General features: G+C 43.9%; 2 protein-coding genes across 3 annotated transcripts in view; both read right to left on the reverse strand.

Annotated features, from left to right (window-relative positions):
- The window catches only part of CABIN1 (calcineurin binding protein 1), a 68,041-nt gene extending 57,482 nt beyond the window's left edge, over window positions 1–10,559 (reverse strand). For both annotated transcript variants that reach the window (XM_077307295.1, XM_077307294.1), the window contains exons 1-10: window positions 10,220–10,559; window positions 9,469–9,561; window positions 6,779–6,892; window positions 6,070–6,204; window positions 5,166–5,346; window positions 3,810–3,939; window positions 3,017–3,166; window positions 1,828–2,105; window positions 1,148–1,316; window positions 720–856 (exon numbers count right to left, since the gene is read on the reverse strand). In XM_077307295.1, the coding sequence (XP_077163410.1) occupies window positions 720–856; window positions 1,148–1,316; window positions 1,828–2,105; window positions 3,017–3,166; window positions 3,810–3,939; window positions 5,166–5,346; window positions 6,070–6,204; window positions 6,779–6,892; window positions 9,469–9,561; window positions 10,220–10,222 (1,390 nt within the window). In that variant the 5' untranslated portion in view covers window positions 10,223–10,559. The remainder of the gene's footprint in view (window positions 1–719; window positions 857–1,147; window positions 1,317–1,827; window positions 2,106–3,016; window positions 3,167–3,809; window positions 3,940–5,165; window positions 5,347–6,069; window positions 6,205–6,778; window positions 6,893–9,468; window positions 9,562–10,219) is intronic.
- A 2,383-nt stretch (window positions 10,560–12,942) lies between these two features.
- On the reverse strand, window positions 12,943–15,855 carry LOC143822343 (D-dopachrome decarboxylase-like). The gene is made up of 3 exons (XM_077307354.1): window positions 15,500–15,855; window positions 14,790–14,965; window positions 12,943–13,338 (listed from the first exon to the last, which is right to left on the reverse strand). The coding sequence occupies exons 1-3, from the start codon at window positions 15,605–15,607 to the stop codon at window positions 13,266–13,268; spliced, it is 357 nt and encodes a 118-aa protein (XP_077163469.1). The 5' UTR covers window positions 15,608–15,855; the 3' UTR covers window positions 12,943–13,265.
- Window positions 15,856–16,266: the final 411 nt, after the last annotated feature.

The following is a 16,266-nucleotide window of genomic DNA, read 5'->3' on the forward strand; positions in this document are numbered from 1 at the left end:
AACCCATTGCGGGGGCCCCCTTGTTCAACACACCCACCAACCATACCTCACTCCCTTTCCTCCTATGCCTGGAGTATCTAACTAGCCTAAGATCTATTTTATAACCCACCCTACATCCTAATCTAATCAGAATCTAAAAATTGATAATAATGTGGCCCGTTCCTATCCTCCTGGCTTTCTGCACACTACACAACACTGCCCACATACTCAGGTTGCACTAACTAAAAACTATGAATGTAAGCAGGATCAATGGAGCATACACTTTGATACAACTCACTCAATCCCATGACTATATTACAAAATCCCTGGGTATATTAAAGTATAGATTCCCTCTATAATCAAGAAAAGAGCCTCTTGTGGCGCAGAGTGGTAAGGCAACGACATGCTGTCTGAAGCTGAGGTTGGGAGTTCAATCCCAGCAGCCGGCTCAAGGTTGACTCAGCCTTCCATCCTTCCGAGGTCAGTAAAATGAGTACCCAGCTTGCTGGGGGGTAAACGGTAATGATTGGGGAAGGAACTGGCAAGCCACCCCGTATTGAGTCTGCCATGAAAACGCTAGAGGGCGTCACCCCAAGGGTCAGACATGACACGGTGCTTGCACAGGGGATACCTTTACCCTTTATAATCAAGAAAGAAAGTGAATTGGTCAAATTAATGTTTAATTAACATTTAACGAAATTAATGAGAAAGTTGCTCCAATTGCACACAGAAGTACTCACCAGATTCCATGCATGAGGTGAAATCAAACGACGTTCTATTAGAACCAACAGGCAGGAAGCTCTCTTCTTTGGCCTCACACTGGACCTCATAGTTACTGAAAGCACCATCCTCTTCTTCTGGATCAAGCTTCCTTAAGCTAAAATGAGAAGCACAGCCCTAGTGATGCAGCCATCTGAATCTATTGATCCATGGCAACCCAATTTGCAAAACAAAAAACACACCTACAAAAACTGTAGTAAATGTATTTTAATGTAATGCCATTCAGCAAGGTATTGCTGACTTATGTTACTAGATTATTTTTAAGAATAATCATGGCCAGGCAACCAAATCCAAGACAGTACAGGATTCCATGCATTACTTTTAAGCTCATGGAAAAAGCACTGAGAAGCAGGACAACAGCTAAACATTAAGAAACAGGCTGCCGTACCGTGAAGGAAGGAACTTCACCAGCAATTCCTGAAAGTCAACTTTCTCCTCCTTTTTACACTTGGTATTCCTCACTCTAGCAGACCGCCTTTTTGCTGTCTCACCACTATCTTCAGTGATTCTTTTACGCTTCACTCCTTTCTTTGATTTGTCACCTGTAGAGGATTCACCTAAGAGATAGAAAACTTCCAAAGGTCAATTTATGACCGAATTAGAGATATTACTTTATCAGGATAATTTTTTGTAGTGCTTGCATTTTGTCTACAGGAACATTCTCTACCTTCTTAGCTATACTTTTGGTAGCATCTTCACTATAGGCTGATGTCTGGAGCCAGGTGTGCCCAAACTCTCAGCCAGGTACAAGGCTAGCCAGACTCCACTACTTCTGCAACTGCCGCTTAGCACTAAAGCTGAAGGAAAGTAGAGCTTTCTCTTTAAAAGTTGAATTATTTAAGCAAAAAAACAGTTTCTCTAAATGTCTGGGAGCAACAAGCAGCACTGATCAATATTCCCTGATATAATGATCAACAGCTGGAAACCAATTCACAGCTGTACCTTCCAGCAAAGCAGTGGAGTATAACTCAAATGTAAGTATTTTAGAGCAAACAAAGGCAGTGGAGACACAAGTATTAAAAGTACTCTTCAGCAATGAGCAAGAAATTACTATGATGACATTCTCACCTGCAGAGCTTGCCGATTCTAGAATATTTGAACTAGGAAAGGTAGGTGTCACTGGTGTGTATGTTAGCAGTGGCTCCGTCACAGACATTACAGGGTTAGTGCTCACTGGGTTGGGCTGGATGACACTAACAGGAGCCGAAGTTGTAGGGACAGTCAAGTGCTGTTCCAGATCTTGATACTCCAAGAGGTCAATTCTCTTGCCCAGACTGGGCTGAGGTGGTTCACAAGTTGTCATGTGTTGATACATTGCCAACAAACTTTCTCCAAGACATTTCCACCTGTAAGAAAGTACATGAGCATTGCAAGCTCAGCTTGGGAGAACTTTGTAGACACACTTTGTGCTTCTTGGAAGAAAGACAACATAAAAGTACACTGACAGGCAGATGGACAGCACACTCTGCTCCCCACTGTCAAAACCTTAAAGCATCACATGCAAAAATAAGGGTGAAACAGTTGTATTGTTATCATGTAAATGAGCTATCGTTATATTTCATACACGGTGCAAACCAGGCTAATATTTGGTTTATTCAGAAAATATTTTGGTCTTCCAAACCCAAAAGACATTATAGTTTTGGAGTAAACACCTCAGGCCTTTTGCTGTCCATTTACTCAGCCAAACCACAAAAGTGAGAGAAATATTTCTGAAACCAGAACTTCCAGTGTACTTCAAACACAGACAATGTTCTACTTTAAAAATATTAATATATTGTCTTTTCTGCAATGCTTCAAAAATAGCTTACAAAATTTCCAGCATATCAGTATAAAATAACAATGGCCATAAAAATCACCACACTCAACACTTCTCATAACAATAACATTTATATGCGGCTAAAACCAAGAGATTAAAGTAAGTCATAATGATGTAAGGCTGTTACACAACTACATCTTCTAGAAAAGTGTTATTAATTATTTACTTTGATGTGCTCAGTATAGCATCAGGCCCTGGGAGCCAAGTTCAAGGAAACAGAGCCTGGGACAGAACTACAGTGCCCAATCAAAGTGTTTCATTTCAAAACAGGCCACTGAATAGAATTAATTCTCACCAACTCCAGGAACTTGTTGTGTACAGTTGTGAGGTAAAGGACACAAAGCTGATCCATAGTGTAGTAACACAACAAGAATGTGGATATTACCAAAATTCAGACCACATTCTGAACTGCCAAACTAGGAGAAGGTGCTCTATACATACGTGAAAACAGAAATTGGTTGGATAAGCTTCAGATCTGGCTCAATCTTCCGTGCCATCAAAGCCTGCCTTTTTCTTCGCAGCTCTAGTGCCTCCTCAATTATTATTCTGGCTTCAGATGGGCTCACATTTACATCATGGATCGACATGTCACTAAAAATGAAGGGAAAACCAGATGCTTAGTTAATCAAGACAATTAAATTCTCCTAAAGTATTATGTTGGTAGTAGTAGCAACTCTGGATGCACTATATTGAATAGAGCAATTCTGCACTTCAAATACAGGAAGCAGCATTAAGGAATAAGCAAAGCATTCTTTCAGGGAAGATACTGTCTCTTTTCCATCAACAATACCAGCTCTGGACAATTTTCACAAGTCTAAAGACCAGGATGCATACATGCCTGTTTTCAATGTTTAAAGTGATTTTTAAAAGATAGGCACAGTGACCTGATCCACTGTTCTATTCTGCTTGTCTTTCTTAATGCAAAAAAAAACCTGAACCAGATGACATTCAATTTCCTCTGGTCCTATAATAAAGATTTTTATTTATCATACTGATACATGAATTTGCAATATAAAACAGAACAACAAACATATTACACTTGAAGATAAGTCTCAACAAATACCCTTGTTTCTGTTTTGCTCTTTGGAGGTACACCTTTGCCTCCAAACACAATAGCAAATAACCACACAGCTAGCTGCACTGACCAACAGGAACTGGACTCTTCATTCACATTATCTAAATCAAGATACTTCAGAATAAAAGGATGGATGCAAAGACACTGGAGGAAATTCACCCTTTAAGGAACATTCTTAGCGAGTCCTTCCTGAGGCACGGCTGCTCCTCGAAAATCTTCTCCTTAATAACAAGTCCTTTGCTGTATTGGCAGTCTCTTTCCAGTGCTTTGCAGATAAAATACAAGCATGCTAGGGAATAGAAACAGAAGTAAGGAGCCTAGTTCATTCATTCTATACTCTTTTCTCCTAGTTCTTCATATACTCAACACCATAGAATCAGCATGATAAATAAGAGCACTAACTGAACAGAATAAAGACTTTAAGGTGATATTTTTTTGTATTATAATGAAAATTACCAATGCACTTAGAATAAAAAAGTACAATAAGGCATAGATGGGGGGGATAAACATTAAGCATTTCTAAGGATTTAATGGCTGTATTTTCTCCAAGATGAGGTACTGTATTCGAATATGGCAAAAATAAACCCATCTCAGAACAACTGATAGACAAACTTGCCTACTTGGCAGTTGGTTTGTAGGTTAATAGTGCTGGCTATTTTCCTAGTATTTCCTTTCTGAATATATTTCCTACATTTGCTTCCCTCTTTGGGAGGTGAAAGTGACTATTTATTTAAACTTTCCGGGAGGCCATATGATTGAAATCCAGTTAAATTGAAACACTGGACTTACGGTGAAGGTTTCTTCTTCTCAAGGTTCCTTCCCTCAAGAGAGAACAACACTTCCTGTCCCTCTATTTTAAAGAACATTCAGTTTTATAAATTCAATTCTTGAGTGCCAATACCCAAATAAGGATTCTGAATAAGTCAGTGCATTGCTTGCAGGGGTAGTCAACCTGTGGTCCTCCAGATGTCCATGGACTACAATTCCCATGAGCCCCTGCCAGCGTTTGCTCATGGGAATTGTAGTCCATGGACAACTGGAGAACCACATGTTGACCACCCCTGGCTTAGAGTATTTCAACATTTTGTGATCCAGTAAAGCTACTATACTGGCCTTGTCCATTATTTAAAATATATACGAAAACCTGCAAGTAAAGAGCAAGCTAGGAAAAAATGGGTGTGGGTTCTCACAGAGGAAATGACAAAAATGCCCAATTCACATGGCCCTCCATTCCTGAGCACTCCACACCAAGACATAGTCCTCCAAAATGCCAAAACCTATTCTGAAAAAAGTTAATTTCCTGGATTACCTGAAAGATACCCAAAAATTGATGCAGATTTCAAATTTCATCCAGATTGTGTCCTTGGAGAGTACTCCTATCTCAGATGTCCTAAATCTATAATTACAATTTCATGATATATCTAATTTTAAGGAAATTATTAGCAATGACTTAAGCTTTACTGCAATAATAACATTATCATTTACAAAAAAATCATACAGGAGGAGTTAACTTACTTGTGTAGTCACTGAGTGTGTAGAGGATAGTGATAAGGTTATCTAAACAAGGCCAATGATCTGGGTTACAAATAAGACCTTCTTCAAAAGCATGTCGTGCCAGAGGAAGGCGCATAAGCCTGAGAGCCACACTACCAATTTTGTACCATAGGTTGACATCAGTGGAGTCCAACATTACAGCCTGAAAAACACAAAATGTCAATCATGAATACAAAGATTATACTTCAGTAGATAATAACCAACTCAGAGACTGGGTATTTATCTCAGATGCCTTGATTGCTAGATCATTAATCCTGCAATCTAAAAGTTCACCCTGGTACAAACAATTCAAAACAAATAACTTGAGATCTTCCTATTTAGTCTATCTTTCAACTCATAGTCTCAGAGTAGGTTTTAACTTCATGTGATTTCAGATGCCCATGGAGAGCCAATTTGGTGTAGTGGTTAAGAGTGCGGACTTCTAATCTGGCATGCCGGGTTTGATTCTGCACTCTCCCACATACAGCCAGCTGGGTGACCTTGGGCTCACCACAGCACTGATAAAACTGTTCTGACTGAGCAGTGATATCAGGGCTCTCTCAGCCTCACCCACCTCACAGGGTGTCTTGTTGTGGGGAGAGGTAAGGGAACTGTAAGCTGCTTTGAGCCCCCTTCGGGTAGAGAAAAGCGGCATATAAGAACCAACTCTTCTTCTTCTGTAGTTAGTTTTTCCCCTTTTTTGGTTGCATTTATGTACTTTTGCTGACAAACTCACATATCTGGAATGAAAAACCCAAAAGCAGCAACAGCAGCAGACATTTTGTCCCTCTTTTGAAAGATGGCTGTGTAATTACTCTGCTGTTGTATTAGCCACATACAGGGAAGCACCAGTCCTAGTATATATGTTAGAACATAAACAGTGCACCTCCAAGTAAAACTCCATAGCTGTTTCCAAGTCATCTCGTTGCACTGACAGCTGTGCCAAGTTTTTGTAAGTAGAATATTTGAGCATCAAGCCAGGATGCTTCAATCCTTCTCTCTCATCACCAGAGGGGAGTGCCTGAAAATTGAAAACAAGGGAAAAGGATATTAATCATTAACAATAACAACTCATCTGACTTTGACAAACATAACATCAAGTCATTCAAGGCCACCTAAACCAGACTTTGGAAAGCAAAACAGGCATACCATCTCAGTGAACCACAAAAGGTTCACAAATCCACCACCACAAATATCAACTTGAAGGGAACGTGGGATGCCTTCCTATGGTTGTTAAAATTATTCTAGCACAAGCTTCTAAAGTAGAGTTCTCTTCTTCGGATGCATTGAGTGAATCCTCACTATGGAGATACTATGAAAAGATTAGCCATTAGCATGGCCATTAGAAGCTGGGTGGGGATCTGAAAGTTCAGTGAGAGACATCTGAAGGTCAGCTCCACCAGAAAACTGAAGTACTTTGAACCAAACATCTCCTGATGAGGCAAGGGACATCCATTCCAGGTTCAGATGCTGTGAAAAAGAAAAGGTTACATAAACAAGCTCTACCCCGAAGGACCAGACTGAGGGCCACACAATCCACAAGATGTTACAAATAGTGAAATGGCAATGCATCATTCACCCAACAGGATCCTGACCTCTCGTAGAAGGCGGGTCTCAAGTAACTCATGGTAAGCTCTGGTAGATTCTTCAAACAGGTCATGCTTCTGAAGGTCCAAAGCTTTATGATATAAAGCAAATGCTTCTGCTTCCTATAGATCAAGAGCAGCACCATTAATTATTCTGATAATTTCTACTCCATCTTTCTGCAAATACACAGAGAAAGTGACTCACAAATGAAAAGATAAAATGAAATATACACATGAAACCAATACAAGATGGAACCCTGCAAACCAAAGACCATGGGTCAGAGAAAAATCCTTCATCACCACCATCTGAAACGTCCTTCTGGGAGAACCACAGTTGCTGTAAAACTTTACCTTCAGTGACCATCCCCACCAAGGCAGCCCAAAAGAATTCCATCAAAAGCAGGAGAAAACAGGCATCTACTTCCCATTAAGTAGCTCAATCAGAAACAATTAAGCCAATTTCAGTGTCATGTTCGGGTTGGAAGCTAGACAAAAAGGGGTCTAGATCAGTGGTCCCCAACCTTTTTATCACCGGGGACCGGTCAACGCTTGACAATTTTACTGAGGCCTGCGGGGGAGGGGGTAATCTTTTGCTGAGGGACATCGCTGCGGCCGGAGCCCCTGCTCCACTTGCTTTCCTGCTGGCACCCCTGACTTCCTGCCGCCCACTGGGGGGGCGCTGCCAGCAGCAGCTGTGCGGTGCCACGCCGAGGGGGAGCCCCAGCCACGGCGGCTGCTAGAGAACACCAAAGGTGAGCCAGTGGCAGAGTGGCAGGGCAGCCCCCGAGGCAGCAGCTGGGGAGAAGGACGAGGAGGAGCCGCAGCCTGACTGACTGATCCATGGACCGGGACTGGTCCCCAGACCCGGGGTTGGTGACCACTGATCTAGATGATCAGTCTCAAACAGAAATACCTGGAGTTGAAAAGCCATCACTTTTAAAAGTTTGTCTTAAATATGTCATTTGATACGGACTGGAACTTATACAAACGCAACACCTAATCTAATGCTACAGATAACAAACTTATTATGAAGGGGGTGTCAATATTCTCCAACCACTAGGACAACCCACTTCTAAGACTTTATTAGCCATGAAGGACATGGATCCAGGAGACAAGTCCTTAAGTATTCGGTTCATATTCTGAAGCTGCACTAACTGAAAGGTATTGATAGAAACCTTTGAAAAGCCTCAGTGAAGCCTCCTACACCACAGTAACATTTTAAAATTTCTGTGACTGATGTGGAGTTTGTCTGATTGGATAAGACGGATTTTATCCACAAAGTGTTCACAAAATTGGATGTAGCACGCTACCAAGACGCCCACTATTTTCTCCTGGAAACACAGATGGGCTCAGAACTGTACTGCTGGAGGATGCTGTGAGAACTCAAAAGGACAGAAAAGTCCATTTTCCTTCTTACCCTGACTACCACAGAACAGTCGTTATGGTGAGCTTTATCTTTAGTATATCTCTGCCATCACTCTAGCCATCATTCTAGTCACTTCATTTCCCTCTCAGTTATTTCATAGAATCATAGAATAATGGAGTTGGAAGGGACCTCATGGGTCATCTAGTCCAACACCCTGCACTATGCAGGACATTCATATTTATTATTTATATTTCAATATCTATATTGCCACTCCAGAATTGGTTCATGGCAGTTCACAAGAGAATTTCCCCACAAAATGGACAAAAAAACTAGACCTCTTCTAGAACTGCAACTGTGTATTGGTGCCCCCCTGATTCTAGAGATCCAACTCCTTGACACAAGAGCCAACCAAGAAAATCCACTGAGCGGTTAAATATTCTACAATCTGTCCACAACAGAATTAAATAAAACTTCTCTAGATCACTAATCTCACACCCTGCACAGAACACCAAATCACAAATAACTCCTGCTACATATTTAGGGCTTGGGGTAATCACATCATGGCAGCCACTTAAAACTCTTACAGACAGCATAGCATCAGAATTGATACTGAAGTGCCCCGAATCAAACCAATAGACAGCAGCTATTATATATCAATCAACTGTCCCTAGACTGTTATTAAATTAAGGTAGGCTTTCTCAACCAGGGTTTCATGATGACCCTAGAAGGGTTTACCAACAAAGAGTGGTTGTTAACTAATTGTAAATACATTTTTGAAAGTTGTTATACATTTATAGGGTGATATGATATGATATATGGCTATATCAACCCCTCCAATAGCTAATAATGGGCCTGGAGGGGGTGGGAAGGGGAGGGGACCCAGGTGGGCATGTACACCGCTATGCTTCCCAACCATGTTCTGCACAATCACACCACTTCTGGGGTTTCTCAAAGCCTGAATAATGTTTCAGGAGTTTCTCATCAGTAAAAAAAGTTGAGAAAGGCTGGGTTAAGAGAACATAACTATAACCCATGGACTAAAGTAAGCAAAATGTATAGTTGTGTTGTATGCAAATCATGGTGACTCCAGGGTTTTCCAAATAAAAGATGAGAAGAGATGGTTTGCTGTTACCTTCCTTTATATAAACCCAAACTTCCCTGGTGGTCTTCCACCAAAGTACTGACCATGGCAGATTCCACTTAGCTTCCAAGCTCTGAAAAGATCATGTTAGCCTGGGCTATTAGGGCTGCTATAGCTCATGCATCACAGAGTCCCAACAAGATTCAAGGTTTAGGCAACCTATGTATATTTCAGGAACTGAAGTTTACTCACTTGTGCTTCCTTTGTCTGAGTTTTGTGGCTTTTAAAGGTTCCTTCATGGTCATCTTCAACAGTAGAACTGGCATTCAATGCTGCAATTCTTATCTGGAGACAAAGAGGGGGCGGGAAACAAACTGCTAAAACTCTTGAAACAAACCTGTTGGACACAGGGCCGTTTTATCCATGTAACACACACTACGGGCAGCATGCTTCCAGTGCCCCCACATGGTGCCACCCCTGCCCATGGGCTGTAGCCACTCTCCTCCCCCCTTTTCCTTCTTTAAGGACACTCAGATTGACATCCTTTCCACTATGGGGGGCCCCTCCACCCCAAGCCTGGCCGCTCTTACTACAACTGTACTTTGCCATGACCCCGGCAATCCTCAAACCACTCCTAGCTGGTCGTTAGCTCATCCCCGAACTCATCACTCCATCAAAAGTGGGGACACAACGAACCCACTACGATACACTTTGACACCTGTCCAAAGAGAAGCGCCGGGAGGAAATATGGCCACCATCACCACCCCACCAGCAATCGGCGGCGCTGCTTTGACTGCGTGCAAGGATTAAACTCAATCTCCCACGCCATGTCATGCAGGACGGCAGGCACTCGGAGGGGTCTCGGCAGACACGGCGGCGACCTTTCTCGGGCCTACATGCTCGGGGTGAGAGGAGAGCAGACGCGGCGCTCTCCCGCAAAGAAAGGGGCAGGAAAGATGCGCCTCCGCCTCCCTCCCGCCCGCTTTCCAGCAGGGTCCCTCACCATCTTCGAGGAGAGCCCGCAGCAGCAGCAGCAGCAGAGCCGAGAAAGGCTCGACTGAGGGGACGAGCAACGACCGAGAAGCCCCTCAGTCAGCCGGGCTCGGAGCGAGCGCCGCCGCCTCGTTAGCGCCGGTCTCTCCTTCAGAGCCCCGCCGCGCCGGAGGAGTCATGAGGGAGAAAGATGTACCCCGAGAACACCGCTTGTTCTCGAAGGGGCGGGCCGGTTTCACACGTGCGACACGTGTCTACTAATCGCCTGCCGAGTCAGTCAAGGTAGCCCCGGCGAGGAGGGGGATTAGGAGGGAGAAGTCTCCCGGGGGCGGGGCGCTGAGAGGAAAAGGCGGGCGGCCGGGCGGACTTCCGCGGCCGCCCAGCAAAGCGTCTCCTGATAGGGTAACAGCAGCCGACCAATAGGAAAGCAGAGGGCGGAGTAGAACGATCCACCCTTTCCCGCCAAAAATGTATCTCCGTCAACGTGCTTTGTTCTCGCGGGCAGCTGAACGTTCCTAGTGGTAGACTGACCAAGTGAAAAAGGGGTTCTTGGAGGCAGAATTTCAAGGATTTAGCAGAAGTGTCTTCCTGCCCCTTCCTATAAGGCATTGTCTGCACATAAAACAGAATGAGGTGGTGGGAGGGACTGTGTATCTTAAGTCTTAGGGCGGGTTGCATTTCCTAGCATAAATTATCCTGAAATTTAAACATTAGCACAGCATTCAAAGATCTGGTGTCCTTTTATTTGCAAGGAGCTTGGGTGCATTAAAATATGAATATTCCAAATCACACTGTGAACTGGTTCAGATAGGGTTGCCAACTCAAGGTTGGTAAATTCCTGGAGGTTTTGGGAATGGATCCTGAGGAAGGAAAGGTTGGGGGGGGAGCCCTCCACAGGGCATAATGTCCTACAATCCATTTTCCAAGGCAACCATTTCCCCAAAATGATCTCATCCCTGTCTTCTGGACATCTGTTATAATTTGATAAATTTCCAAGGTCTACCTGGAGATTGGCAACGGGTATAGCTTTCTAGAAAGATGATCCTTGAGGTCAGATTTTTAATGGTCCTCTTCCAAAAGTGAACACTAGCCATTTGGATCATCCATATACAATCATGTAAGAATCTGTGTACATAAGACATGTTTATAGCATGCCTAGGACCCCCACTCTTTGTAGTATCACAATGTTTTGCCCTATATAGCTGAAATTTTGGCAGATAATCTCCCTAGAGAAAATGTAATTTCCAAAAAGATTTCTGCCTGCCTTGGAGAGCTGAGGATCAGACTCAACCCAGGCAGGACGGCCCTGAATCAACTTCGGAACTGTCCCCGGATGAGCCAGTTGCAGGTCCTGCATCGGTCTCCCCTGGGGAGGACTACAAACTTTACAAAAAGCAACTGTGGAAACTGTGCCAGTACTCATCTATTATATCTCATTTTATGTCCTTGTTCTTTAATTTATATTGGTAAAAGCACTCGAGCCATAAGCGAGCATAAATCCTGAATAAAAAATGGTGTCCTTTCTGCCCCTATTGTTGAACATTGTATAACCAAAAATCATAAATGGGAAGAATTGTGTTATGTTTTTTAAAAATTTGAAAAATGCTTTAAAAGACTAGATAATAAATTATTAGAACAAGAGGAAACTCGTGCCATCTTTAAAATTGGAACATTAGAACCTAAAGGATTGAATAACTTCTTAGATTTTTCGTTGCTTTCTATAATCACTGCAATTATTTGTCTCAAGATTCTGTAGTATCCCAGCTGTTGATAATTAGAGAGAGTATTTAGCATTCTCCTCTCGCTGGTACAGGTGCTTCTGGAGCACCACAAGCTAAGTTTTAGCTATTGTTAGCATAACGTAAGCCTCTGTTTCGTCTTCTTTTTTCTACAAGTTTAATGCTATAGAATAACTATTAGCTTGTTATATTTTTACAATCATTGAAGAATATACTTACTCCTGTTTTCAGAATAATTTGTATATTTTATTTCTGTTTTAGATACTCTGTCAAGAAATTCCTTAATAAGTTGAAGTTGGTCCTTAAATATAAAGTATGTATTCATGACCATTACTTGTTAATTTGTTAATATATACATAATTATTAATGCTGAACAACCACTCATTTTACCTTTGTATTTTCCAAGAACCATTGTCCCTTGAAAAAGCTGTAAGGTGAAACACATCGGGACTTGTGTGAAATAATAAGAATAAAGAATTACTGAAGAGAGAAGACTCTATATAAGTCCAATTTGGATATTTTATTGCCATATTGGTTTCCCAGTGGTCAAAGAATAAAGCATTCTTCATGGCACATCTACCCTAAACAAAAACAAAGGTAGTTTTCACCAGGGTCTGCTGAAATGTCTTACAACATTCTTCCGCCAGGCATTTGGTTGAGGCCGACCAATTTAACAACATCTGCTGGGCTCCCAGGTGTCCCCCCCCCAATCGGAACCCAAACTGAGCAAACAACGGGATCATGGTTAGAAAGTTATTGTTATGAGAAATTTTACAATACTTATTGCTTTCAGTTATGGAATATTGATATTATGAATTGCGCTATATTATACCTATGTTTTGTGCAAACCACCCTGAGCCTCATGGGAGGGCAATATAGAAATATACAAAATAAATAAAAAAATAAATATCTCATCTGGTCCTCCCAACCATAACTTCCAAGGAAATGCAGTCACATCAAACATTATACCAGCATTCAAGAAACAGACAAAAGAATAGCAGTGAACATTTAATTGGCAAGTTTTTTTGTTAACAACATAATTTACCTTTACTGGTCCCTACACATACAGCATTTCAACAGGCTGTAGCTGACAAATGTTGTCCCTATAAAATAAAGGCACCTCACATAAAACCTACACAATGGAAGGTAATACAAGGCTTGATCTGACAGGTGACCATATATAAGCAGATCTTCTTTGACAGGTAAACTGGAAACTTCAGAGAGAAAAAGCAAGTACACCCCCCTCCTCCAAGTATCCTGCAGAGCACGACAAAGGGGAATTTATGGCCTTGGCCGAGAGATGATTTGATGGACACTTCACAGAAAAGTCATGATGGTCCCATTCTTGCCAATCTGCCAGCGTTCCAGAGGATTAAATAGAATGACAATCCTTTGAGTGGAAAGAAAAAGGATGTTATTGTAGACAGCACCTTTGACTTAAAGCCTAACTACAGTACCACTGGGCCTACTGATGGAGCTGTCTTGGCTTTGCACTTGACATCCCTTGCTGTAAAGTCTTTGGGTGCCTCCCTCTGACTTGGCTATCTAGCTGCTGACACAGCCTGGCTTTTTTCCCTTTCTGGATTCTGGAACTGCTTTTGTAACTTTGCTTGGGAGAGGAAAGCCGAAAATGTGCAGAAGGTATTCCAACATACACTCCTCCCCTCTGTCTATAGGAAATCCAAGAAAATAGGATCTATTCACTCTCTAGCAACACCCCGCTACATTTTTTTGTACAAAATGTACAGAATACATTTTTGACACGAGCCTCTTGTGGCGCAGAGTGGTAAGGCAGCTGTCTGAAAGCTTTGCCCAAGAGGCTGAGAGTTCAATCCCAGCAGCCGGCTCAAGGTTGACTCAGCCTTCCATCCTTCCGAGGTCGGTAAAATGAGTACCCAGCTTGCTGGGGGGTAAACAGTAATGACTGGGGAAGGCACTGGCAAACCACCCCATATTGAGTCTGCCATGAAAACGCTGGAGGGTGTCACTCCAAGGGTCAGACATGGCTCGGTGCTTGCACAGGGGATACCTTTACCTTTATATGGACAAGACACTTAACATTCCCTTATACTTGTGGCACTTAACGCACACACACACAACTAGATCTAAATAAATAAGTTTGTCTTCTTGTTGTTTTCTAAGATCCACATTAGCAGCTGACGCTGAAGGATCATGAACACAATCATGAACATTTTTCATGTCCTGTTTTGAAAATGCATTAACCGCATTACAAATTACCATAATTGCACAAACAAACATTAAACTTTAATATTCTGCTGAAAGCAGCATGCCTTGCAAAAGTGGAAATATGCTGCTGGGTATAATGAGGCAAAACCGTACTGCAGCTTCTACTTTTCCATTACCCAAAGTGGACCACAGAAAACACACACTAGTAGGCTATCCAGATAAACGTCTGTAATGCTGCTCTTCATTAACATGCTTTCTTTCGTATTGCAGCGTTTGCAGACAAAAGCCTTCAAATTTACAATGAATATATCTTAGAAAATGTGTTGAAGATGTCCACAACATGCAAAATAAATTTTGCAAATAAATTTTGCATAATGTTGATTGGGCATAACCTTGACACTCCAAAAGAGAATATATTTCACAGATGTTTTTGAATCTTGAAAATACAAAGGGTAGGGAAAAGCCTGGAGCAGGGGTAGTCAAACTGCGGCAAGCCATATGTCTGTGGACTACAGTTCCCATGAGCCCCTGCCAGTGAATGCTGGCATGGGAATTGTAGTCCATGGACATCTGAAGGGTCGCAGTTTGACTGCCCCTGGAGGGGTGCCCTCTTCCCCCAATTCCTCTGGCTCATTCCCAGGGACCAGTGCTTACCGGTCAGTTCCAAGCTCCAGATGCTTGGTGAGGAACTCAAAGAACTTTGCACTGTGCTTCTTGTTCTGCTCTGCAGATCCCACCACTTCCAAGGAAGACACAACCAACATAGCACAAGGCTCCTGGGAGCCACCGATCATCATGGGCAGGTCACTCTTTACTGTAATGTTCACCCTCTGCCAGGTATGGGAGAAACAGCAAAAAAACAATTAGCATCCTACAGCTAGAAGGCAAAGTCACACAGGAACCAGGGAGCTGACAAGAGCCAGCAGGGAAGCTCCCTACCCAGGAAAAGGCAGGGCTCCTTCTCAGCCCAGCCAGGCCTTTCAGTTTCATGACCACCCAACCATAGTCGCTGGCAAGCAGCGACAGGGGACTAGGATTCGCCTCTGTTCCTGGACTTCAAACGAAAGCTCCCGCGAGACGAACTGCCTAACTCCTGCCCATGTGCAGAGTGATCTCAGACCTCCACAATCGGGCGCAAAGCCTCTCCATGCGGCGCATTCAGACGCTGTACGCGGCATAATTCAACAGAACAGGAAGGAGAGCGGCTGGCTGGATCAGACCAGACGCCGGTGAGAGGCTTCCAGGCCGGGCTCTCGCCTGCAAGGCGGCGCCGTTCGTTTGGCTCCTGCCTTCGCACTCTGGAACTGGAAGCCCCTAACCCGGCCCGCCAGGGAGAGGCCTCCTGCCGGACTGGGGACCCTCACCTCCACGGGCTTGGCCAGAGTAGAGGCGACCTCCGAGCACAGTTTGGACAGCAGGTCGCTGGGCAGCCGAGAGGCCGGCAGGTTAGTCTGCAGCTCCACGAAGGGCATCGTCGCTCCTGCTACGGCTGCCACCGGCAGGCCCCAAGCGGCGCTGGCTGGCCTGGGCTTGGGCTGGGCTGAGCCACGGAGCTAAACCGGAGCTGCGGAGGAAGCGGCGCTCAGGAAGCTTTAGAGGCGGCGCTGGCAGCGCGCGCGGTCGGGGAGTCGAGGAATTTGCCCTTGGGCGAGGGCTCCTGGGACGAGGGCAGCGCCGGCAGACTCCGTCCCCAAACTCTGGGTTGCGCAAAGGGGCCGGCCACCGCTCTGCTCCCGTAAGGGCACGCTGGCCGGAAGAGGCTCCGCCGTCACGACTGGGCCGCCCGCCTCTTGTTTGCCGAATGGCCTGGTTTTATTCTGCCAACGATCGCGCAAAATCGGCCTTTCTGCACTTAACCTGCATGACGAGGGATTGGCGCCTCCGTTTATGAGGGCTCGCGCATTTACTTTTGCTCGGAAAAGGAAAAGAAATGTATCTGCAAAGTTTTAAAAATACACATGGCAAAGGCTACACGCCCCAGGAGAGCCTCTTGTGGCGCAGAGTGGTAAGGCAGCAGACATGCAGTCTGAAGCTCTGCCCTTGAGGCTGGGAGTTCGATCGGTGCTTGCACAGGGGATACCTTTACCTTTACAGGCCCCAGGAGCTCAAAGTAAAGCCAGGCCGCAGAAAA

The sequence above is a fragment of the Paroedura picta genome, chromosome 13, assembly GCF_049243985.1.
Source record: "Paroedura picta isolate Pp20150507F chromosome 13, Ppicta_v3.0, whole genome shotgun sequence".
NCBI lineage: Eukaryota > Metazoa > Chordata > Lepidosauria > Squamata > Gekkonidae > Paroedura > Paroedura picta.